Below are 25,510 nucleotides of genomic sequence, written 5' to 3'. Positions count from 1 at the left end.
TGTTCTTTTCTGGGGTTCCGTCTTCCCGAAAGACGCGTTGTGGCGTTTTGGCACGTTTCTCGACGGCTTCTGCTCGGCCAGGCCGGTCCTCGCGGGGGCCTCGGGCCCCGGGCGGAAGTCCTGCGGGCGTCGCGGCCGTGGCGGGCCGCTTTCTGCGAGCAGCGTGCGCGGCCGCGTGGGGAATGGGGCGGCGGGCGCGGGGACGGCGGCAGCCGCAGCGGCGGCGGCCCGAGGACGCGGAGGACGGCGCCGAGGGCGGCGGGAAGCGCGGCGACGCGGTAGGCCGGGCGCGGTGCGGCGGCGGCGGGCGCCGAGGCCTGCGCCGGGCTCACGCTGCTCTCCCCGCAGGGCTGGGAAGGCGGCTACCCCGAGATCGTCAAGGAGAACCAGCTGTTCGAGCACTACTACCGCGAGCTCGGGATCGTGCCCGACGGCGAGTGGGACCAGTTCATGACTGCGCTCCGCGAGCCGCTGCCGGCCACGCTGAGAATCACGGGCTACAAGAGGTGGGGGTCTGGCGCCGCGCCTCGGGCTCCGGGGCTTCTGGAAGCCTCGAGCGGGTTCGGGGCGTCCCAGGGGGTCCGGTGTAGCTGGAGGGAGCCTTGCGGGTGGGAGGCCGGCATGGTGGGTTGCGCACGCTCCCGGGGCCTGGGCGAGCCGAGCGGTCCCGCGACCCCCCCCCCCCCCCCCCCCCCGTAGGAAGCGTTGCCGACATCGAGTGTAAGTGAAGATGAGGCTGCCGGCGTAGTAAGGAACGAAGGAGTTAATGTTGTGTTTGCCTGATCCTTTAGTGACCGAACTATACGGGGTTTTCAAAGGGATCTTAGCGGAGAAGGCAGTGGCCAAAGAACATTTCCTTTCTCGTAGAGTTGGTTTGAATGAACTAACGTCCAAGGCTCGGAATGGGGCTTTGTGGGTAGAGTGCTTGCCTAGCACCGCAGGAAGCCCTGGGTTCGATTCCTCAGTACCACATGAACAGAAAAAGCCAGAAGTGGCGCGATGGCTCAAGTGAAGAGTACTAGCCTTGAGCAAAAGAATTGCTCAGGGAGAGTGCCCAGGCCCGGAGTTACAAGCCTCGGGACTGGCAAAAAAAAATTCGCAAACTTGGAGAAGATGCTGTGCATTATATCTTTTTAGATCCTTGGGAAACTTGCTTATTTTTCAACAGCCATGCAAAAGAAATTCTTCATTGTTTGAAGAACAAGTATTTTAAGGAATTGGAGAATCTGGAGGTGGATGGTCAGAAAGTTGAAGTTCCACAGCCCTTAAGTTGGTAGGTACCATCATCCTTGATCATGTTGGCTTTTCTTTGGGATTTTAATATTTGTTTCTAGCAAGAGTTAGCCCTTTGTTTCCTTCCCTGTCCAGGGTATGTCCTCTAGCTTCTCTACTTTGTGAAGGTGAACCTTGGGTCCAGGCTTTATTAGGAAATGCCTGGAGCACAAACTGGAGGTGCCTAGCCCTGAATTAACTTGTAACAGTTGCTAATGTAAGTTGTTTTGGCTTCATATTTCAAAATAACTTTGAGTTATTGAAATATCTCATGAAAAAAAGCAATCCTAAATATTTCTTACATGATGTGAACTGAACAAGTGCTTTCTGGCAGCTTTTGACAGATGAATGGTTGTGTCTTTAATTTTTAGACAACTTTCAGTGATTATAAACTTTGTAACCATAAAGTATGTGGCTTTGCTTTTTCTGTCACCAGACATTGGATTTTCAGGGTCCATAACACAGTTGTGCATGGCATATGCCTTTTGAATGAATGCTGAGTGTTCAATAAAATTAGTACTGGTGAGATCAAAGCCAGATACTGTCACAAAATGCATTTTTGGGGTAGAAGAGTGAATGTGAAACTTGGTGAGAGGCGGGGAGGGTGAAGGGAGAAAATATGTGTGTGCACACTCTCTCATGGGCTACATTGTTTGATTTTAAAAACTTGAAAGGACCATTGCAGTAAAATGAATTGAACATCAGGTTGCTGTTGGTGAGCCCTGTCCATTGTAGTGACATTAGTGGAAGAGGATGTCTTCAGCTGCTGTGGTTTGTATGCTCTTCCTGAGAGAAAGTGACCTTTATGAGACCCATTCTAAAACCTCTCTAGTGGCTAGTTAATTGGCTAATCTTCTGAGTTCCTGGTTTGAAAATATCACTAGTGGTGCTGATACTCAGGCTTAGTTGGAGATAGACTGTCATTCAGTTTTACCTGGACTGGCTGCATTGCTCTTAACTGGGGACATTTACTCCTTAAGACTTGTATCTGGAAGTATGGTAATAGGTTAGAGAAGGATGAGGACACCTAAGCCAGTAGGAGGTTTCAGTATGCATCTGTAGGAAACAGATACTCCGCAGCACATCTTTCTAGGCATCTAGGCATCGTTGGAACTTTTTTTTTAAACTGTTCTCTCAAGCTGTGGTTATGCTCTTGTTTTGCTGAATCCTTTGTATTGGCTCATGTCTGTAATTCTAGCTACTCAAGAGTCAGAGATTGGGAAGAACTCAGTTCAAGGTCAGCCAAGAGAAAAGGTTCTTGAGATTATATCTTAGCCAGAAAGAAGCTGAGTGTGGTGAGTTCCTGTTATTGGAGCTATGTGGGAAGCATAAATAGGATCAAAGCTAGGGTTTCAACAGGTATCAAGTGTGATATTCTTACTAGAAAAATGACAAGCAAAAGAGAGCTTAGGGGTGTGGCTCAACTGGTGGAAGGTCTACCTGGCAAATGCCTGCCTAGCCTATGTTCAACAACTGCAATATTGCTATTAACAAAATCCCAGATATGCAAAGTATCAAACTACTCTGTTCTTTTGATCTTTGTGCCACGTGGGACGTGAAGTAGATCATCCTAGTGATGTCTCTTCCACTGATGCCTCCACTGTAGCAGGGAACAGACACTCTCCACTCTTTCCTCGCCATCACTTTGATTTTGTGGTAACATTAGGCATGTATTTTGTTCATTACTCCCAGCTTGCCTGCTTTTTACCGGCCTGTGGTCTGGTTAGAACATTACTCTGGGGCAGGGACATCAGTCAGTGTTGCTGACTACATTTGAGAGCAGTGTGGCTATGAACAAGAAGGGAATTAGGTGTCTCACTTGGCATGCAATCTGTAGAAGCAGTAAGTTATCAAAGGAGCACTTCAGTGTCTACAGTCTGTGAGAGCTACACTTTCTTTTTGGTCAGGTATCCTGAAGAACTTGCCTGGCACACAAACTTAAGTCGGAAAATCTTGAGAAAGTCTCCACAGTTGGAAAAGTTTCATCAGTTCCTGGTCAGCGAGACTGAATCTGTAAGTAGGCATCTTTGGATTGTTCGTGTTCTTCAGGCTGTAGACAAGGCATGCATCATATTAAGTCACTGGGAGTGATAGGTACACCACACTCAATGTTAAGACTCCTGTGAGGATATGCACCAGCTTTCATTTCTGTCTGCTCTGCTCTGGTGCTCCTTTACTGCCTAAGGTGTCTAAGATAGCAGATTGCCTTTGAGACATGCTCATTTAGCCCTGTGCTTAGGAGGAATTGGACATGATATTTCAGTGTCCTGCGTGATTTTCTAACTAATGATTTAGGTTGTTCTTAATGGTTGCCTTTAGATAGCAACTGTTTACCCACTGTTGTAAAATTCAGATTTTTGTGATACTCTCAATCCTTTTGTTTTGTATAAAAACGTGATATTTTTCTGTTGCATTTGTTATAATGCCTGAGATTGAAATTCTTCCCCACTCTCCTCATTGCTGCGTTTTCGCCCTTAAGGGGAACATCAGTCGTCAGGAAGCCGTCAGCATGATCCCGCCACTGCTGCTTGGTGTCCGGCCACATCATAAGGTAGTCGCTGGGAAGAAGGGGGGGGGATGGGGCGGCTCTACCAGTTGAGTGAAACGAAACCTTTTAATATAGTTAATTCTTGTTCCACTCTGTATTTTAGATTCTCTTTTATACTTCTGTCCCATTTAAATTTTGTAGTTCTCATAACTTTCCTCCTCCAGAGTTTTTCAATTTGTTCATTATAGATTATTTGGCCAGATAACACTGAAAATCAGAGAGCTTGTTATATGAGGGCTGAGGGGCAGATACTAGACCAGCACTCTGAATTTTCCAGATGGGTAAAGGGAAGCACACCTCGAGAGCTGACAAATGCTGACTGGAAGTGTCCTGCCTTTTAGTATCATTCACAGCCTTGTCTAATGTCAGTTTTCACTAATTTCATTCTGTTCCCATCCCCTACGCACCCTGATTCAGTAAGTTTTGGGGGTGGAGGTAGCTAGACATTAGATACGATGAGATCCTTGTACAAGTCAAATGACATGTTACAGATTGACTCCATGCAGAAGTGTATGGTTAAGTCTTAGAATAGCAATCAAGATACTAGTATGGCTAAAAATTAAGTCTAGAATATTTATTTTTTTTAGCATCACTTGTTTCGTTTTGTCTAGATCTTAGATATGTGTGCAGCCCCTGGATCGAAGACCACACAGCTAATTGAAATGCTACATGCAGACATGAACGTCCCCTTTCCAGGTATTGTTGAGTGGGCTATAGACAGGGAACAATCTTAACAATAGCATGGCTGTGACAGCCACAGGCTTTCTGTTTATTGAAGGTAGAACCAGATGTTTTTTGCCTGCTAGAACCAAGGGTTCTTGAGCACACACATTGACTACTTGGGGGAAACCTTTACTTTAGAATTATTTTTCTGGAAAATCAAATGGTAGGGTTTTTTCTTTTTCTTCCTTTTGTTTTGGTCATGTGTACTAAGAGATTTTACAGTTGGAGTTTCCAGCAAAAACAAGCAAGTTCTGGGCAGTGTTGGACACTTCTTGAAGCAGGAGGCGTGCCACTTCCCTTGCAGGTGCAAGGAGCCTGCAGAGAACACTTTCCCACAGTTACTGCCGTTGCCCCTTATCGGGGTGCTCCAAGAGAAAGACAGTAATAGCCCTGTGTTTGCTGCAGCCCGCCTTGTCTCCTTTAAGCCAGCAGCCTTGCTTCTGTTAATGGCATACTTATTAGCTGAAGTGAGTTATTTTTTTTTAAGTCGTATATTCTTACATTATTCAAAGGTTATATTTTTGTTAATATGTTTATTCGATAATTTGAATTGTTGTCTCCAAAGTAGTCATGAGAAACCTCCACATGCCCACAGGGGCAGCTTCTCTCCTCTATTTATGCTTATGTTTTGCATCCTGATTATAAATGTTGCTGGGTATATTTGCCTTTTTGTTGGGGTGTGGGAAAAATCAGAAATGAGCAGAGGCAGTACCTAGTAAAGTTCCTACTGGTTCTAGGTGTGGGGAGTGGGGAGTGAGCACCAGGGCCAGTAGGCAGAGCCCTCACATACTGGCAATACTGTAACACTTGTCAGGTGATTGTGGTGTTTGTTACACCTGATCTCCTCATTCACCTCTGTAACTAATAGTTGAGTCATGGGAAAGAAGTCATTAACAAAATAATCGGTACAAAATGATGAATGGTTCAGGAATTTTGGGGTGTTCAAATTCCTGACTCCCTTTGGGGACCACTTCCATTGTTGTACAAACCCTTGACCTCAGGTCTTAAGTTTGGTGGACTGCCTCTCATAATTTCAGGAAATTGTTCCACTCGTGCACATCACCTGACACTACAATTTTATATTCCCAGAGGGATTTGTTATCGCTAATGATGTGGACAACAAGCGCTGCTATCTGCTCGTTCATCAGGCCAAAAGGTTAAGCAGTCCCTGCATCATGGTGGTAAACCATGACGCGTCCAGCATCCCTAGACTCACAGTGGATATGGACGGAAGGAAAGAGATTCTCTTCTATGATCGAATTTTGTGTGATGTCCCTTGCAGGTATTTATATTGCTCAGAGGCCAGAAAGCTCCCAATCCACAAGGAAATCAATTGTAGACTGAAATTGAACCACACAGGACTACAGGACTAGAGCTGCGATTCTCATACCAGTGTAGAGAGAGATGTCATGAGCCTGAACCCAGAGACGGACTTGAGCTGTTAGTGAAGCAGCACTGGTCCTAACAAAGGTAGAAGGAGCACAGGAGAAGTGCAGACTCATAAATGATGACTGTGTTACATTTTAGAGTATTGCCTGGGACCATTTTGCATCTTTTCTTCCAATATGTGTGGGGGGGAAAATGTCATAGAGTAATGCATAATCATATTGAACTTTTGTGCTAAATTTATTTAGTAACAAAAGAAATTTAGGAGTTAAGACTTTTGAGCTTCAATTTTTAAGTAGTAAATGACAGAAATTTAGCGTTTATATATAAAACACACTCCATAGCCCCTAGCATGACTAAATAACTCTCCAGCAAGGAAAGACTGTATTGGTGCAGACACCTGTGCCAAGGCATGCAGGCAGGCCCCAGGGTTAGCACCTGAGTGGCTGGATGTGTGGAGACCAGAGCTCAGAAATGGCCCAGGTGCTGTCAGCACTGTTGTGAAGATTGCATTTTGTTTAGACCAGTGGCAGAGCTACTGGCAGAAACTGAACATTGCAGCTGGTACCACTGAGTAGCACTGAGTCAACATAACCTGAGAAATGCTGCTTAAAATAAGTTTACACTTGAGTAAAAAACCTGAAATGAACCCACTCCCCCAAATACCTTGCAACGTGGTAAGTAGAGTGTAACTCCATTCTGAGACAAATATTACTCATGTGCTAATTTTTTTTAAGGTAACAGATAGCTAGTTTACCCTTAGGTAATTTTTTTCTCTAGGGTAGAAACACTTTATGTTCTTTTGATGAGAAAAAAAACGTGTAGCTTATATTGTGAGAATAAAGCACTCTTAAGAGTGGTTAGTTGTAAGAAGCACCCTGGAGTTACAATGCACTTTCCACTCTACAAACTACCAGCATCCAGCCAGGGCTATAGGACATTCCTGTCTGGTGGACCCTCCCACTACAGCACATGTGACTGCACCAACAAGGGAAATGAAACTTGACAGAAAGTCAGCCCTAGTTGGGTACGGACAGCCTGCAGTGTAAAAGATGCACATGGGAGTAATGTCTAGTCACGAAAATGTGAAAATAATTTTTGTTAGAGAATAATGGAAAGTCAGAAGTGTTTTTTACTATAGAAAAAAATTGGTAATGGAATGAAATTGCTTAATTGAGTTTGCTGTCTTAAACCCTTTGATAAACTTATTGTTCATGTAATTCTGATTAAAGTGTCTATTGACTAACTCAGGTTTCTCATTAGCATATTCAAGGTACTCCTAGATCTACAAATGAGTTTGCTAGTATAGGTTGAGTGTTCCTAATCTGAACATGAAAGGGTTCCAGAATCTGGAACTTTTTGAATTCTGGCCTGATGCCACCAGTAAAAACTTCGATCCTAAAGTCAGGGAATATGTATGACATACATACAAAATAGGCATTTCCTATTCAGTCTTGGATCTCCTCAGATTTCTGTCATATGCATGAATACTAAAAAATCTGAAGAAATGCAAAATCCTAAGTACTGTGAATAAGGATACTGTTACTAGTTTATTCTTGGTACTACTGTTTCTCCAAAATAGAAGTAATTTTTTTAACAACTGAATAGATTTCTGTTCAGATCCATTACTTCCCTTTTAAATTAAAAGTTAAACTAAGTATAACTTTAATAAAAATTATGTTTGTATGTCCTGAAAACTGAAATAGAAAGTTGGTTTGTTGATGAGGATTTAGATTGTTTTCGAATTGGTATTTATAATAGTACTTGTAATACAGTTCACCTTGTGTGTGACAAGCCTATTAAACGTTGGTCATCTACCTGTGCAAAATTGCAAGTTCATAAATACTTTCTTCTCAGTGGAGATGGCACCATGAGAAAAAACATTGACGTTTGGAAGAAGTGGAGCACCCTAAACAGCCTGCAGCTGCATGGGTGAGTGACAGGATAGCTGGTTCTACCTGGAACACATAGGTTACGGAGGTGAATGCTCAGCTGTGTGGCCGAGCGTTCTATAGGGGCTTAGTCTCCAGTAAGTGTCTGGCTGACAGTTAATAACAGGCCCTAATAGTTTGCTTACATGTCCAAGCTTGTGTGCTGCCAGTGTGTGCATTAATTCAGAAGGCCTTCCTAACGATTCCAGTGACTTTTGAAACATGCTTCCATAAAATGATCGTTACCTTCTTTAAGTTTTAACTCAGCTTTTTTTTAAGCTCTTTGTTTTTTGACCTTTTAATATACTTAAAATGGCTTTTTTTTTCTTTTTGGTTATGGGGCTTGAACTTGAACTCAGGGCCTGGGCGGGGCGCTGTTCCTGAGCTATATTGCTTAAGGCTAGTGCTCTACCACTTTGAGCCCCACAGTGCTACCTCTGGTTTTCTAGTAGTTAATTGAAGATAAGAGTTTCATAGACTTTCCTGCTTGGGCTGACTTTGAACAGCAATCCTCTGATCTCAGGTTCTTGAGTAGCTAGAATTATAGGCATGAGGCTTTTTGTTGTTGATGAGGGGCCTGAATTCTGGACCTGGGTACTGTCCCTTAGCTCTTCAGCTCAAGGCTAGCGCTCTACTTCTTGAGCCACAGCACCACTTCAGCCTTTTCTGTTTATGTGGTGCTGAGGAATCGAACCCAGGGCCTGCCTCATGCATGCAGGGCAAGCGCTTTACCACTGAGCCACCTTCCCAGTCCTATATAGCTTTTTTATGATAAGGAAAATACTCAAAATTTGGAAGATAATTAAAAATAGTAAAAAAAAAAAATCATTGAGATGATGTCTGTTAATGTTGGGTGTAATATGAGGTTTTTCCATGTAGGATATTCTTTTTAATCTTCATTTGGAGCAGGTGAAATTATTCTGTCTGTAGAACTTCATATTCTTTTTTTCTTTAATATGAATTAGATGTCTATGAACATAAACATTAGATATGAACATAAACATCTAATGTTTATGTTCATAGACATCTAATTCTGGCCATAGTTTTTCTTACTAAACTTTTCTTACTCTTCTGAAGTGAGGGCACAGGTTAAGATTTTTTTTTTTTTATTGTGAAAATACCGTACAGAGGGGTTACAATTACATAAGCAAGGTAATGAGTACTTTTTTTTTTTTTTTGGTTGTGAGGCTTGAACTCTGGGCTTGGGCGCTGTCCCTGCGCTCTTCAGCTCAAGGTGAGCGCTCTACCACTTACAGCACCACTTCTGGTTTTCTAGTGGTTTATTGGAGATAGGAGTCTCACAGTCTTTCCTGCCTGGGCTGGCTTTGAACTGCAATCCTCAGATCTCAGCCTCCTGAGTAGTTAGGATTACAGGCGTGAGCCGCCGGCTCCCCTCATGAGTACATTTCTTACAAAGCATTATTGCCTCCTCTGTTTCCCATTACCATCCCTTCCATCTCTTCCCCCATCCCCGCACCAAAGTTGTAAGGTTCATTTTCGACATAATGTCCTGTACATCTCATTGTTGCAATGGGTCCACCTGTGTACAGGTTAAGTTTTACAATGTATAGACACAAATTTTCTGTAGAAAAACCACATTTGTACAAATATGGAGGGTTTTTTGGTCTGTCGTGGGGCTTTGACTCTGGGCCTGGGTACTGTCCCCAGCTCTACAGCTCAAGGCTAGCTTGAAGCACAGTGCCACTTCGGTCTTCTGGTGGTTAATTGGAGATAAGAGTGTCATGGATGTTCCTGCGCTGGCTGACTTTGAAACCGTGGTCCTCATATCTTAGCCTTCTGAGTAGTTAGGATTAAAAAGCATGGGCTAACAGCACCCACCCAAAGATGGAAGTTTTTAATAGAGAAATTCCTGTAGTGAGTTGACCTTAACCAGGTTTGTGTTTTGCCTGTTGATGTACTGAAAAAGATTAATAGGACAGAATACATTCATGTAAATGGATGCTATTTATTGATACAGAACAGCTTGTATAACTATGCCTTAACTTCACTTGCAACTTTGAAAGGTTTTTATTATAGCGTGTGACATCGTGGATCAGTACGTTACGCCTGTGTGCTCTGGGGATGTGTGCAGTCTGTGGTAACCTGGGGTCCCCCTTAGTCTACAGCTGCGGATTGCCACGCGTGGCGCGGAGCAGTTGGCAGAAGGGGGGAGGATGGTGTACTCCACGTGCTCGCTGAACCCCATCGAGGATGAAGCAGTCATAGCATCCTTGCTGGAGAAGAGCGAAGGTCAGTGTGCTGAGTTGTGTGCTCCTGCAGACCTTTTCCTAAACATTGGCGTGTGTGCTTCTGGAGTCACAGCCTCTAAAATGAGATGCCCTACTTAAAACAGCCTCCTGCAGTGGGCCCATCATCGTATATTGAATTATTTGGCATGTGGGGGCTTTAAGATACAGTGTTTGTTAGTGATTGCAGGATATACAAAACAAAGTGTTTATCCTCTTAATCATTTGTTAAGTATACAGTTCAACAGAATTAGCTTGATTTATGTTGTTGTACAACCACTGTACATTTCCAGAATTGCTTTGCAAAATTGAAACTGGCCTTATTAAAAAAAGTCTCCATGAGTCCTGAGGACCACCCTCTGTCCTGTCTCTGGGACTCTTAGGACTCTACGCAGGCGCGGTCATGTTCTGTGATTAGCCTGTTGTGGGTCATTGTGTTGTAATTTGTCAGAGTTCAGAGGAAGCTACTCATGGTGATACACAGCTATAAAGCTTTCTCTGGGAAGCAGAGGTGGGAGGTTCGCCATGGAAGCCAATCTGGGCAAGGGTGAGAGACCTTTTTGGAAAAAAACTAAAGCAAAAAGGGATAGGACCATGTCATGTCACCAGATGGTAGAACACCTGCTTAACAAATGTGAGGTTCTTTAAGTTCAAATCCCAATAGCACCAAAAATAAAAACCAAAAAGCCAAACCAAAACAAATGAAGAAGAGAAGATGCAGTGTACATGTAGGGAAATGTCAAGACAAACCCCTATAGTGTATTCATATGCAAAAAAAAATCTCAGTTGATTCATAGGCTCAAAACATAGTGAGTTTTGCTATGATACAGTAATATCAAAGTAAAGAGACAGGTATCCCTGGTTCTGGGTGGGGTTTTCTTGACCTGGAATGAGAGGCCAGGCCTGGTTGTGCATGACAGAAAGTTATGGATGTTGTTTGTCACTTTCATCTCTTGTTGCCTGAGCACTCTATGTCATTGTCCTTGTGTTTGATGCTTGTGGCTGGGACCAGAAGCCAGGCCCTGCCCAGGTAGGAAGGATTCTTCTCACAATAGGGCTTGCCTTCATTTGTGGTTTGTGACCATTTGTGGTTGGCATTCTTTATTTTCTCTTGCAGGTCTTGCAGTTCACTTCATGTCTACCCAGTTCCTCTTTCCTTACACTCGAGCTATTTTCCATTCACATTTCTTTCTTTTTCTTTTTTTTTTCTTTTGTTTTTTCATCAGTCGTGGGACTTGAACTCTGGGCCTGGGCGCTGTCCCTGAGCTCTTCAGCTCAAGGCTAGCACTCTACCACTTGAGCCACAGCACCACTTCTGTTTTTCCGGTGGTTAATTGGAAATAAGAGTCTCACAGATAGATGTTCCTTCCTGGGCTAGCTTTGAACTGTGATCCTCAGATCTCAGCCTCCTGACAGGTGTGAGCCACCAGCGCCCGACTCCATTCACAGTTCTTATTACAGAACTGTCCTCGCGCAGGACAAACCTGTCTTTGTCTGGAGTTGGGTAGTCAGGTTCTTGGCTTCAGCCTTTGAAGGACTAGCCTTAGCAGCAAGACTCCACCTGAGAGTGGAGGAGTCCAAGTTCTGCTTAAGCTGTGGATCTTTTTGGCAATAGGAGGGAACGTTTCTAAAACAGTTGGGGAGGTGGGTGAGTGTCTGGCACACAATGCATCTGTGTAAAGGTCAAGTAAGCAAGAGCCTTGGGGAAGGGAAGCCCAGTGGGGCCAAGTTGCAGCTTTAGCAAGCATGAGGGGTGAGCAGCCACAGAAAAGTTCCATGGCCCTGGAAGGTGCATCCACATCCTGGCTGAGAACCCAGCTCTTCTCAGTGTGGCTTTTTGGTGGCCTTCCTCGCTGTCTGGATTGTTCCTCTGAGCATTTGTGATCTAACTGCTGGTTTTCTGCGTGAATGTTTGAGGATCTTTTTAGACTTCAGATTTTTAGGGTGTAACTGGCTTGATTTGTTCACGTGATTCCTTGCAGCTAGCTGCTGGTATCACTTGCAGACCCTTGGGACAGTAATGTGTTCAAAACTGTGGTCACTGTGGTGTTTTTTTTTTAAATTTTTTAATTTTACTTTTTATTTATTTTTATTTATTTTTTGGTCACTGTGTTTTAAAAGTGTATCTCTGTGTCCTGATGGGAAGTTTTAGCAGAACTTCCTAAAACTTAGTTTCAGTTTGGTTCTGGGTGCTTCTTTGACAAAAGGTCTGAAGACCCAAGTCCTGACAATGTGTCTAGAACAAAGAGTTAGGCCATGTTCTCTGAATCAAGCTGCAGTGTCTCATGCCTGCTGTTGATCCTGCAGAGTAGCATCTGCTTGCATTCTTACTGGAGCTCTCTGGTACCCTTACTGAGCTCTGATTTACATAGCATCCATTCATTTTCAGTTAAGTGTTCAGGTATGTGATTTTTAGAAACCACCAAGTTGAGTACTCTTCAGCCCAGATTTTAGACATTTTGTCCATCTCAAGAAGGTTCTTTGTACCCATTAACATTCACTTCCTGTCCTACTGCAGCCTCAAGCTGCTGCTGACCCACTCTCCCAAACTCAGAGAGTTTGCCTTCTCTAACATCGCCTGGGAATGGAATCATACTGTGTGATATTTTAGTGTCTGGTTTCTTCAACTTTTCCTCTTATTTAATTTTCTGTGTAGGTGCTCTGGAGCTTGCTGATGTATCTGGTGAACTGCCAGGACTGAAGTGGATGCCTGGAGTCACTCAGTGGAAGGTAATCCTGCTACAAAGACTCAGACTTAAATGGGCAAGGACAGCTTGAAAGGCCAAAGAGCCAAGAATAGTAGAAAGCATTGGTGTTTGGATAACAGGCATCAATACCTCATCAGGTTGTGCAACTCAGAATTCATTTGCAAATTATATTTAATGACAGATGGTTTGATTCTACCTGCTTCCCTCTTAATGGGAAGTCATCTGGCCTTCATCCCTTCTGTGGAAACCAGCTTTGGTGTTGGTCTCCCCATTAGCACTGTTCTGCTTTATTTTTTGTGGACTGGGATTCAAAAACAATTTGCTGTGTTAAACTGAGCAGTCTTGAGACTTTTTTAAATCAAGGAAAAGAAACTTGAGTGAAAAGCGTTCCTTTATAGCCGCCGTCCTGGTTTTTGGAATGACAGTATTTGAACTTGGTTGTTTTTAAAGATTGTTTGCTGCTTTCTTTGCGATGACTTCCCGCCCCGCCCTTTGTATGCTTGGGGCGTGCACTGCTCCTGGTGTGCTGAGCGGTGGTGGCTGTGCTCCTTTGCAGGTCATGACAAGAGATGGGCAGTGGTTTGCCGACTGGGACGAGGTCCCCCACAGTCGGCATACCCAAATCCGACCTACCATGTTCCCACCGAAGGACCTGGAGAAGTTACAGGCCATGCACCTAGAGCGGTGGTCAGTTTGTGGGAAGAGCGGGGCTTGGGGAAGAGGGTGGCTGGTCCAGGGGCCATCCCATATGTGGGGCCCTCCTTTCTAGCAGCTGAGATGCCCTCGCTGCCTGTTAGTGGCATAGTGTTTGTAAACGGAATTGGTTAGATCTTTGGAAACATGAATTTTAGGTTTTGTTAGTGTATATTAATTGTGCAAATGGGTTTCCATTTCTGTGGTGCATACAATGTAATCCATTACATTTATCCTATTAACCCTTCTTATCTCTCCTTATCTCTTTTCTTAAGTGCTCTTATCTCTTTTCTTACCTTCTTTGTGTTCAGCCTTAGAATATTACCGCATCATCAGAATACTGGAGGGTTCTTTGTGGCAGTACTGGTCAAAAAATCTTCAATGCCATGGAATAAACGGCAACCAAAGGTAAGGCTTTTTTCAAAAATATAATAGAACTTTTGATGTTTTGTACATTTGAGGCAGAAGTTTAACTTCAGTGGAGGATACACAGAAGTAATAAGGAGGGCTTGGGGTGAGAGGGGAGGGGTTGAGCCCGAGCACGGGGATCTCATCTAAATTTTAAGTTTCTCAAAAACACGCCTTTTTCTCAGTGTTAGGGGAATGCATTCTGTCCACCTCTTTAATCAGTCATTTGATAGCAGTGGAAAAGACATGAAAACTGCTGTGGGACGAGAGGTATGGCCCAAATGGTAGAGCCCTCACCTAGTGTGTACAAGGTCCCCAATCCAGTCTGTAGTGCCCCACTCCCCTGCAAAACTGCTCTTGAGACTAGGAGTGTGGAGATCCTATCTGTGCTGTGTCCTCCTCTCTGCATGTCCCCTCAGCTGGCCACAGGCCATCAGGTCCCAGAAGGACCCATTCATAATGACTGCACACTGCCCACTGGTTCCCCTTGCTGGGGGCCACCACGTGCGGCCTCACAGCTCCACTTACATATGCCTGTGTCTCCCCAAAACTGTTACTGCATGAGTCTCCCTGTAGTGATAGTTGATGTCTTAGTCTCAGTGTGAAAAACGTATGTTTCTTGGAGGGTCGATGCTTGGAAATTAGGACACATGGCATTTCGCCTTAGAAAGGCAGGCGATGTTTCCTCAAGGCTTCAGCATCTTCTGGAGCAGGTGGTCCTGGTTAACCTTATGTCCTGCTCCCTGGTAATGGTGAAGACCCTTCACTTCCTGTTGAACTTCATGGTGTTTGCAGTAGGTTAGGTAGGGCCTCACTTTGCGTCTGCAACTCACACTTGGGAACTTTTTTGGTGGCACTAGGGTTTGAACTCTGAGCCCTGCTCTCTGGCTCTACCAGTTGAGACATGCCTTCAGCCCTTTGGCTGATAGATAGAACCTTGCAGTTTTTGCCCAGGGCTGACCTCTGATATCTATCCTTGTGCCAATGCCTACCTTGCTGTTGCAGCGATAGGTACACACCACGTCAGGCTGGTTAGCTGAGATAGAGGGGCTTACTTTTTCCATTACCTGACTTTGAGTCATGATCCTCCCCAGTTACACTGCCTCCCAAATAGCTGTGACTGTATGCACAACTTACATATGCCTGGTTCAGACTTCCAGTCTAACTCGGGGCAGTTCCAACTCTTTGGAATGAAGCTGTGAGTGCTTAGCACTGTGCTCCTAATAGAAATAGAGTATAAGCCATGTGCATAAGCTGCATGCCCAGTGACTTCAGTTAAAGAAGTGACGTTAGTTGTACTGTTACATTTGACGTAGTAAATGCATAATTTTGTTGATAATCAGTGTTAATGCTGTGTTTTGTGTGTGTGTGTGTGTGTGAGTATGTCTGTGTCCTAGGGCTTTAACTCAAGGTCTGGCTGCTGTCCCTGAACTTCTTGTTGAGGCTTCTTGCTCTCACCATTTGAGCCACAGTCCCACTCCTGCTGGGCTGGCTTTGAATTGTGACCTTGTCATCTCAGCCTCTTGAGTGGCTGTGAGTGTAGGTGTGAGCCAGTAGTGCCCAGCATTAGGACTATGTTTTAACAATAACCTGCCTTTCACTGCTTATATGATGTTTTGGTCCTGAAGTTGAATCCACTGCGCTCTCATGTGCCAGTCGGCACACTCACACAGCCTTGTCACACCTTAGTGTGCTTTTCACAGGATGTAATCTGACCTCTGCACTCGTGGCTTGTTCTGTGCTCGGGGTCCACAGCCAGCCGTGGCAGAGGGTTGGATTGGGCTCTGCAGGGCTCTCTATTGACTTGCACCTGATGCTACCTGGACATTTGGTCGCCTCCCTCCCTGTGTGGTTGGGTTGTAACTTCTGTTTGCCCTAGATGTGTTCTCAGCACAACACAGTGTGCTGTTGGTTGCTCAGCTGTTAAGTCCATTTTTTAGTTAGGCTGAGTTTTAGTTAGCCCTGTGCATGGGTATAGCCTGTGCTGCATGAGGTAGAAGCATGATTAGCTAGTTGAAATCAATGGGAGGCAGGTTAAACAACCAGTTAGTATTGAGGCCACACAGACCCACATGGATAGAATGTGCCTTTTATGTGGCTCCTGAGTATAAGGCTCATTTGAATTGAAGAGGCTGGAATCAAAAGGAGGGTGCACTTTGTCTAGGATGGGGTGGGGGGGTGTTCTGGGAAGCAGCATTGCCAGACCCTCTGCTCTTCCACTTTATGGGGAATTGTTCTGAGTTGAAACTTCAAACAAAGGCACTGATCTTGTAACCGATTTGAAAGGATGCATGATTTTAAAAGTTGTGTGTTTTTGTTTTGCTAGAGATTGATCTCAGGGCCCTGCTGCATGGTAGGGAGGTTTTTAATATTAATAAAGCATTTTGAGTCAGTGTAAATTCTACACAAATGAAACAGCTTATTCTTTCCTGGACAAATCTTTGGGCCCCAGAGATATGTGGAACCATTCGCACTTCTCTCTTACCTTTCATCTCTCCTGTGCTTGGTTTTGGCTCCAGCCTGATCATGTGGGGCTGGTGTTGATAACTGTGTCTCCCATTGTCTCTTACATCAAATGCACATTAAGCATTTTTAAATGAGAACAGGCACCGTATACCACTATCTACAGAGGACCATGTGTTCTGTTCTTTTCATGAGACTGCCCACAACTTCTGTTGTTGTAAAATCAAGTAGAGTTAAAGTGATACCCGTTGACAAAAACATTCTGTTGTGGTCTTACCCATTGTTAGAGGGACATATAGCTGACTTTGTGAATGTGGTGGTTTTGGTATTGGTTCAGCAGCAGACAGTGCATTATTCCTTGCCCCTTTGCCAGGTGCAGGCCAGATCTGCAGAAAACAGAGAAACCTCACAGCCAAGCCCTGCACCTCCCACAGAGGAAAACCTCACAGAGTCCGGTGAGCTGCAGAATCAGCCAGAGACTGGACCTGGGGACGCAGACATCAGCGAGACAGCTGTGAGCAGCTTAGAGAATGAGACCAAGAAAGATGGAGTGTGTGGGTAAGGCGATGGGGGGCCTCACAGTCCCGGGAAATTAAATGGCCCCGGGCCTTTGGGACGGGTTGAGGATGTGGTACACAGGGAACAGCACAAAGGGTGGGCTGCTTGCTGTGTCCTGAGTGCGGGTGAGAAGGGTCCCCGTTAGCTTTGTGTGCAAGGTCCCCGTAGAACCCGTCACACAGCACTGGGTGGGAAAGGATGAGTCTTTTGGGTATTGACTTCTAACCAGGTCTCTGCATTCTCATCCCGTTTTAGTCCTCCTCCATCCAAGAAAATGAAGTTATTTGGATTTAAAGAAGATCCATTTGTATTTATTCCTGAAGATGACCCATTATTTCCACCTATTGAGTAAGGACTAATGCAGCCTCTCTGTTAAAATGGAGCGTAGAAAGAGCAATGTACGACTGTTTACATTTGACTGACAATTAGTTCTGTGCAACTTGCTTTTCCCTCTCTTCTTCCTATACTTTGAACTCAGGGCCTTTTGCTAGACTACCATTTCCAGCTCTGCCTTTTTGCTGGTTATTTTTGAAATGGAATCTGTTGAACATTTCTGCCTGTAGGCTGTGAATCATGAGCCTTTACATCTCAGCCTCCTGATTAGCCAGGATTATAGGTGTGAACTTGTGCAAAGCCTGTTTCTCTTTAACTGTGTTTTAGAGCTGGATGAAATCAAAAGGTTGTTTACTCCAACCTTTCACTTAAAATGAAAGAGGAAAAGAAGATGGAGCTAGAAAACTCTGCTTAACTATAGAGGCCAGTGGCCAAAGCTGCCCTATCTAGTTCTTACCCAGGAACTGAAGAGGAGGTCTGGGTAGGGTTGGCAACTCAGACAAGGATAGAGGAAATGGTCAGGGTAGCGTAAGTGTGCATGTAATCACAGTGGCTGCTCCACTGCTTTTTGGGTGGGTGGAGAGATGGTTTGTTTTTTGTTACTGCTTACATTTGTAAAAGTCTTGCGAGTGTTGGAGGTATCCGGTGTTTCAGGTCCTTGACCCTGGAGTCGCATGGGGAGAGAAGCTATCTCATGGGTGGGGCGGGTCCAGGTGTAATGAATGCTGCAGAACACCTGCAGTTAGAGATGGCGGCTCTGAAAGGGGAGGGCGAGGTGAGGCTTGTGATCCGAAACAGCATGCTTCCTTTTGCAGGAAGTTTTATGCTTTGGATCCTTCATTCCCAAGGATGAATCTGTTAACTCGAACTACAGAAGGGAAGAAGCGGCAGCTCTACATGGTTTCTAAGGAGCTGCGCAACGTGCTGCTGAACAACAGTGAGAAGATGAAGGTAGGCCCTGGCTCCGGCTCGGCTGTGAGCGCCCGTGGGCTGTTGTGCCGCTTCTCTGGGCCTGCCCAGCCAGGGTGGTGGCAGGCCTGCTCTCCCTTGGGCCCTGTGCTCTGTCCTTTCAGACATTGTCTGTACACTTATGCTGTCCAGCCCTTTTCATTCCCTTCCCTCCTTGGCGCACTTAGCATTTTCCCTCACCCGTTGGCTGTGCGGCACGGCACCAAGCCTGCCCTGAGGGTCTGCGTGTCAGGTATGTTTGCGTGACAGTGCTGAGGTCTGATCCCCCTTGTTCCCTCTCCCCTTTCCAGGGTTGTCAGGGCCACGTGACATGGTGGGTGATAGCGTCTGCTGACCTGTTGTATTTTTGAAGTATTGGGTCTTTTCTCTTCTGGTCGTGTCTGGTGCCAGGAGGATGTGCCTGCAGTTTGCACCTGGCGGTCAGGCCCTGCGGTGCGGTGGCCTTCCTCTTTTCTCTCCCTGCTGTTGCTGTGCCATCCAGCCTAGTTTGCCCCCTTTCAGTACCAGCGGAACTTGTTCTGGTGGTTCTCCAGACGTCGTGTGTTTCATCTTGTTTTCTTCTTGCAGGTTATTAACACGGGGATAAAGGTGTGGTGTCGAAATAACAATGGTGAAGAGTTTGACTGTGCCTTCCGGTTGGCACAGGAGGTAATTTGGGAAGACTTGAGGTGCTCAAGTGTGGGTTAGTAGGAAGCAGGGGCGAGTGAAGGGGCTCTCCATCCAGCTCTCGGCCTGCAGGCTGCTGCAGCTGTGGGATCTGTGCAGGCTATTGAGCTCCTCTGGGTGTGGCGCTGGGCTGGAGGGCGGGCTGTGGTGAGGGCCCCCCACAAGGAGAGCCAGATCTGGGCAGGAGGGGCTGCTTTGATTGTCAGGGATGAAATCGCAGTCATCTTCCTGTTCTTACAGGGAATATATACATTGTATCCATTCATTAATTCGAGAATTATAACTATATCAATGGAAGATGTCAAGATATTGTTGACCCAGGAAAACCCTTTTTTTAGAAAACTTAGCAGTGAGACCTACAGTCAAGCCAAGGACCTAAGTAAGTAGTTGAACTGTATAAAGGCATAACCTGGTGTGGGTGTGTTTTCTTTTGGAGGTGTTTTTCTGACCCAAATATTTCATTGCTATTAGCTGCTCCATACCTGTGCATTCCACATTCTTAGATCCAGCCAAGCATGAATTTAAAATGTTCAAGGAAAGAATGATTGTCAGTACTCTCGAAAGTACAGTGTAACCACAGTTCACGTGGTAATCTAGAGGTGAGGAGGAGCTCCAGGTCAGTGCTGTGCTGTCCTATATGGAGGGCATGCACATCCTCGAACCTGTGCCGCAGTGCGCACCGAGGGGCGGCTGCATGGTGTACCAGTCACACAGCCAGTTACACCAGAGGGGCTCTGTAGCCACCTCCTGGAATGCGGGGAGGATTAAAGGCCTCGTTGAAGGCTTCCTCTGCGATGCTGGCCCAGAAACCTCTGGTGCCACCCAGCATCCCTGTGTCTAGGTAACAGGTAGCCCCGGTGGAGACAGGTCTCAGGAACTCAGTCTCAGCCGTGGAGGGCACAGGAGACCAACTCACAAGGGAGGATTCACTTGAGCTTTTGGCCAGCTTTGTTAGAGTGGTGGACAGACACCCTTCCACCAGATGTTCTGGTCACCAGTTGAAATGCGAGGGTGTGTCATTGGTTTTATGTGTCATAAGTTTAGTCGTTAGGACTCTGGTGACAATTTTACCCTTAATATATAATCTTGCTGAGCTGTTGTGGTTTGTCTTTGTTCTCGTTCGTGTTCATTTTTGCAGTTGGTTATTGCATGTGTCTAGCTCATTGCGGTGGAAGCTGCACAATCAGACCTTTCCAGTCTAGTCCTTTCTCTTACTCTGGTAGCCACAACCTGCAGAGCGCAGAAAACCAAACCCTCTTTTAAAGAGTCTAGCATCTCCTTGTGCAAGAACCACCATTGAAAGGAGAGATTAGTTTGAAGGATAAGGAGCTATGTATACCTGTCTTTTTATTAAATCTTGCATTAGGGATTACATTGAGGGCTGGGAAGGTGGCTCAGTGGTAGAGCGCTTGCCTTGCATGCCTGAGGCCCTGGGTTCGATTCCTCAGCACCACAGAAGCAAAAAGAAAAAAGCTGGAAGTGGCACTGTGGCTCAAGTGGTAGAGTGCTAGCCTTGAGCTGAAGAGCTGAGGGACAGTGACCAGGCCCAGAGTTCAGGCCCCATGACCGGATCCCCCCAAAAACAAAAGGGGGATTACATTGATAACTTTTTTTTTTTTTTGCCAGTCCTGGGACTTGAACTAAGGGCTTGGGCGCTGTCCCTGAGCCTCTTTGTGCTCAAATCTAGTATTCTACCACTTGAGCCACTGCACCATTTCTGGCTTTTTCTGAATAGTTTGTTCGAGATGAGAGCCTCATGGACTTCTGCCCAGGCTGGCTTAAACCTCGATCCTCAGATGTCTTCCTCCCGAGTAGCTAGGTTTACAGGTGTGAGCCACTTTTTGATGACTGTTACTTACCATTTTATATCTGTCTGGCAGCTGGAGGCTTAGTTTATTTCATGTTGAATTTGGAGGATTGTCCAGTGGTTTTATCCCTGGCCTCCTAAGCGGTCTGGTTAACAGCCCCTAGTTGTGGTAGGTTGTCCATGGCGTTTGCCTCAGGCCTCTGCCTGGAGATGTTGCTCATCCCTTGGGCTCACTTCCTGTTTGGATCCCTGACATAAAACACGACATTCATGGGGATGGGAAGGTGGTAGAGCGCTTGCCTTGCATGCATGAGGCCCTGGGTTCGATTCCTCAGTACCACATAAGCAAAAAGAAAAGGCCAGAAGTGGCGCTGTGGATCAAGTGGTAGAGCACTAGCCTTGAGTTGAAGAGCTGAGGGACGGCGCCCAGGCCCAGAGTTCAGACCCCCCCAAAAAAACAAAAAAACAAGACATTCGTTCTCTTTATTGAAAACAGCACATCCTGTGCCCGGCCCTTGTGTCCAATGGTTGAAATACTTGACAGATTGTCCCTTTCTCTTCCAGCCAAAGGAAGTGTTGTGCTGAAATACGAGCCGGATTCTGCGTAAGTTGTCCACCCTTGCTAATTTGCTGTGCTGTGTCCTGTCCTTGTGGGTGAGCAGATTGTTGGTGCTGGAAACCTTCCTGACCCATCAGAGCCTCTGAAGAATGGTCCCCTAAAACTAGGCTTGTGAAAAGTCCACACCTAACCTATCGTTGTATATCATTATAAAAACAGTTTTTGTCGCGCAGCCAGTTCAGGCAAATGGGTTTGTATTTGTGCAGAATAAAATGTACAGTTGTTGCTTGCTGATGCTAATTTTGGACAGTATTGAGCAGTCACCTGACAGGAGGTTCATGGTGAACTCTGTCACTGATGCAGTTGATGTGCGTGTGATCTGTTCCACATCGAGTGTTGAGCCAGGGCAGGGCAGGGCAGGGCTGAGGAAGCAGAAGCCGAGTACTGGAGCTCAAATCCGCAGTGGCCATCGGCCCACTGTTCTGCTGTTCACAAGTATTGCTTGGGTCACATGGAAGGATTTAACGGAAGAGGCAGTACTTGGCATATTGGCAACCAGGACCAAGTCAGGTCGCTTTCTTGGAGCTCCTCAGCTAGCCAGTGGGGCAGGATCAGGCCTCAGCTCTAGCAGCCCAATTGCCTCCTCGTAGAGTAAAAAGTACCATTTGTGGGCTGGGAAGGTGGCTCAGTGGTAGAGCGCTTGCCTTGCATGCCTGAGGCCCTGGGTTCCATTCCTCAGCACCACATAAGCAGAAAAAGCTGGAAGTGGCGCTGTGGCTCAAGTGGTAGAGCGCTTGCCTTGAGCTGAAGAGCTAAGGGACAACGCCCAGGCCCAGTTTACACCACAACCGACCAAAAAAAAAAAAAAAGTCATTTGTGAAAGGGGAAGTGCAAGTGGGGGCTGGACTGAGCTGGGCCTGGGAGCCTGCCAGTGCCAGGAGTTCGTGTTAGAGCAGAGATCCGCAGGGGAGAGGACCAGGGGCGCTGCAGCCGGCATCAAGCCTGAGCGTGCACTGTGGGGTCTGGAGGGCTGGGGTGGAGAACAGTGAAGAGGCCCGCGGGGAGGTGGGGCAGCCGCCAGAGGCTGGACGTTGGTAGATGCCCCAGTGGGGTGTGTTGGGGTGGGCCGTGTGAACTCCTGCCGGTGGGTTGTGGGAGTGGAGCTGAGCTGCTGCTGTTCCCTGAAATAGGAATTGAAATGCTGGAGTGTGCCCAGAGCGGGCCGGGCTGGGCAGCTGGGGGGAGGTGATAGCCCCCACGCCAGCCCCTGGGCGAGGACGACTCCACAGTGGAGGTGGGAATGGGGTTTTCGCGAGTTTGCCTGTAGGAGTGGGAAGTCAGTAAAGACTGCAGGAGCCCAGGAACCAGGCCGTGTCCTAAGGTGGGCCCGGAGACACATCACCGCGCAGGCCGGGGCGAGCGGCCCCCTCCACCGAGCCACGGCCTACCCGTGACACGCTTGGTGAGCTGCGAGGACACCGGAAGAAGTGGCCTTGTTCAGGGGACACGGTGTCCCAGGTTAGGACACAGGTGTGGAATAGCAGCACTGCTGAGTGCGGTGTGCAGGTGTGGAGTCGCACACGCTAATGCTAGGATCCCCCAGTAGTTTGGGGTCGTGAGCGTGCCTGTCAGCCGTCTGCAGACAGCAGTGAGCGCGCTCCCCGCTCACCTGCTTGTCTTGTTTGCAGGAGTCCGGACGCCCTTCAGTGCCCCATCGTGCTGTGCGGCTGGCGGGGAAAAGCCTCCATTCGGACTTTCGTGCCCAAGAACGAGCGGCTGCATTACCTGCGGATGATGGGGCTGGAGGTGCTGGGAGAGAAGAAGAAGGAGGGGCTCATTCTCACGGGGGAGAACGCGGCCGAGCCTGGGCAGACGGGGGCCCAGGAGAGCGCCGAGCCCCGAGCAGAGGCTGACGCCCCGGACAGCACCCCAGGCGGTGACTCAGCCGCAGCCGAGCCTCCCCGGTGAGGACTGGCACGCCGAGCCCGCCGCTTCCCTTGGTGTTGGAAACCGAGTCCAGAGCCACCTCTGACTGTAAAGCGTACTTCTAAAGCCTGCAGGCGGGTGTGCGGGGAGGAGCTGTGCGGCTCTTACCGCGCTGATGACAGAGGAAGATTTGTGACATCTGGAGTGGGGCTGGGTCCCGTGGCCCTTTGGGGGCAGAAAGCTGCTCTGCTGGGTTCGGGTCCCTGTGTCTGTGTTGTCTTTAAGATGACCGCTGTGGGGGGGCGTTCCCAGCTCCTGGTACCGGGCGCCGCTGTCACCTTCGCAATGCTGTGGAGTGGCACGCTAGCCATGCACCGTGCGTCTGGGGCCTCGGGTGACTTTGTGCCTTTTGTAATGGAGGGTGGAGTAAACTTCCTTGGGTTTGCACTCTGTCGGGAACTGTGACGCAGGCCGTGGAAGCTTTGTGCTTTTCTTCAGGGGTGCTCCTGACTGGAGTGGCCATCCTTGGGTGTCTCAATAAAGAGTGTTAATGATTGGGTGTCTCATTTGGTTCTAGGAAGCAGAAAGACTGAACAGAAGTGGCAAGATGGAAGCCATGCGTGTCTTTGCTGGAACAAGGACCTGTCATTAGGGGCTGCTGGCCTTGTCCCTCAGAGTGGGGTGATAGTGTCCCAGGCGGGCACGGCAGAAGTGGAGCTGGGCAGCCCTGGCCCTTCTGGATTCGGTCTGCCCTGACAGCTTAGCATGAGCAGGATTTCCAAGTTTGAAAATGCAGACGTAGAAAAGGGCGAAGGGACTTCGTGTCCCAGCGCCCAGCTTCAGCCTTGGCCGTCCAGTCTGCCCTGACCCTGTATTCCTCCCCGCACCGCATTCCTGTTGTGCATGCTGGCCGTTCCCAGGGGAAGCTTCTCGGCTAACGTCCAACTACAAGCAGAGCAGTGTCACTGTCCCCAACAACCTCAGACTACAAGCTGACAGCTGAAGATTTGCTGTTGGCCTGTTTTCACTGGTATGTGGCCAGGGCACAGTGCAGTGAGTAGTTGTTTGCTGAGGTTGTAGCGGTGCTTTCAAACTGAGCAATATCCTTCGCTTAGGATCCCCAGTTAGTGTGTGTATGCAAATTTGACCAATTAGGTTATTCCTAAGATATTTGCGACCATCAGAATGACCACTTTTTATATTTAATAAACCAAAAGTCGGATTTACTTTTCCAAATGGATTTTGGTCAAATAGTATTTTTCCAGCAACAAGATCTCCCAAGTGTGGCGTTGGTGGCTCACACCTGTCATCCTAACTCTGCAGGAGGCTTGTATCTGAGGATTGCAGCACAAAGCCAGCTCGAGCAGGAAAGTCTGAGATTCTTAGCTCCAATTAATTACCAAAAGGCAGGAAGTGGCACTATGGCTCAAAGTGGTAGAATCTTATCCTTGAGCAAAAAAGCTCAGGGATAGTGCCGAGGCCCTGAGTTCAGGTCCTAGGACTGGCACCAAAAAAAAGAGATGAGAAACAAAGATTTCCAAATATTAAAGATGAGGAGTCCAGATGAGCAGAACGTTTCCTGCGGTGCTGCTCTGTATGTGTATGTGTGTGTGTCAATGTGTGTGCCGCTGTGCCGTGTGCTATGTGTGTGTGCTGTGCCGCAGAACCGCATGGACAGATGGAGCTGTGGAGCAGTGTGCTGCGCTGGGGCCGGCTCTGTGAGGAAGCCTGGCCAGGCACGAAGCCATGGAGCAAAACATTTGTCCAGTCGAGGCCAGCCATCATTTGAAAGTTTATTCTGAGAAGTCTCAGAAGCAAATGCTTGGTAGGTTCTCAAAATGGAAGGAGGGAGGGAAACTACGGCGGAAGCCTGCAGGAGCATACTAAACCTGTTTTCACAGCAATCCACTGGAAGGCATGCAAGGAATGAAAACAGCCGGTGAGTGCAAGTTCCCAGCATTGTTCCCTGAGGAATCCTAGCCACTGGAGTAGTCAGGTCAGGTCCCACGTGGGTGACAGTGCCCCGCCAGGCGTCTCCTGTCCACCAGTTGAGCCCGAGTAGCTCATTTCAGCGTGGAATATGCTCTGCGCCACTCACGCAGCTTGCTGGAACCAGGGCCACACCCTGGAGCTGATGCTCTGCAGAAACTCATCTCCCAGGTCTGCAGGCCGCGTCTGGGACAAGAGCTGTGTCAGACTCCGAGTCCAGTTGGCAGATGGTGGCTGTGGCTGCGGCTGTGTCCTGTGTCAGCAGGCTGGAGCCTCCCGGACTCATTCCTAGGGCCCCGCCCTCATCTTCTTACTACCCGATGGG

At 47.3% G+C, this 25,510-nt stretch overlaps 1 protein-coding gene across 2 annotated transcripts; it reads left to right on the top strand.

The window, feature by feature from the left end:
• Positions 1–144: 144 nt before the first annotated feature.
• Nsun2 (NOP2/Sun RNA methyltransferase 2) lies at positions 145–23,750 on the top strand. 2 transcript variants are annotated; one of them, XM_070042156.1, is made up of 19 exons: positions 145–278; positions 349–506; positions 1,169–1,273; positions 3,180–3,285; positions 3,752–3,823; positions 4,432–4,516; positions 5,633–5,825; positions 7,787–7,861; positions 9,980–10,110; positions 12,763–12,836; positions 13,371–13,501; positions 13,819–13,915; positions 16,752–16,936; positions 17,192–17,284; positions 18,085–18,220; positions 18,806–18,886; positions 19,145–19,283; positions 21,276–21,315; positions 22,959–23,750. In XM_070042156.1, the coding sequence occupies exons 1-19, from the start codon at positions 183–185 to the stop codon at positions 23,236–23,238; spliced, it is 2,277 nt and encodes a 758-aa protein (XP_069898257.1). In that variant the 5' UTR covers positions 145–182; the 3' UTR covers positions 23,239–23,750. The 2 variants fall into 2 exon arrangements, with proteins under 2 accessions (XP_069898257.1, XP_069898258.1); XM_070042157.1 differs by lacking the exons at positions 145–278; positions 349–506; positions 1,169–1,273 and adding an exon at positions 1,407–1,489.
• The last annotated feature ends 1,760 nt before the right edge of the window (positions 23,751–25,510 follow it).

Source organism: Dipodomys merriami, unplaced genomic scaffold, assembly GCF_024711535.1.
Source record: "Dipodomys merriami isolate MVZ:Mamm:240054 unplaced genomic scaffold, mDipMer1.0.p SCAF_32, whole genome shotgun sequence".
NCBI lineage: Eukaryota > Metazoa > Chordata > Mammalia > Rodentia > Heteromyidae > Dipodomys > Dipodomys merriami.
The sequence above is the reverse complement of the archived record's forward strand: the minus strand, read 5'-3'. Positions and strand labels throughout refer to the sequence as shown.

Coding starts and splice junctions, on each gene's coding strand:
- Nsun2 (XM_070042156.1), top strand. CDS start 183: ATGGGGCGGCGGGCGCGGGGACGGCGGCAGCCGCAGCGGCGGCGGCCC. Junction 16,937..17,191: donor AAGAAAGATGGAGTGTGTGG/GTAAGGCGATGG, acceptor ATCCCGTTTTAG/TCCTCCTCCATCCAAGAAAA. Junction 17,285..18,084: donor CCATTATTTCCACCTATTGA/GTAAGGACTAAT, acceptor TTCCTTTTGCAG/GAAGTTTTATGCTTTGGATC.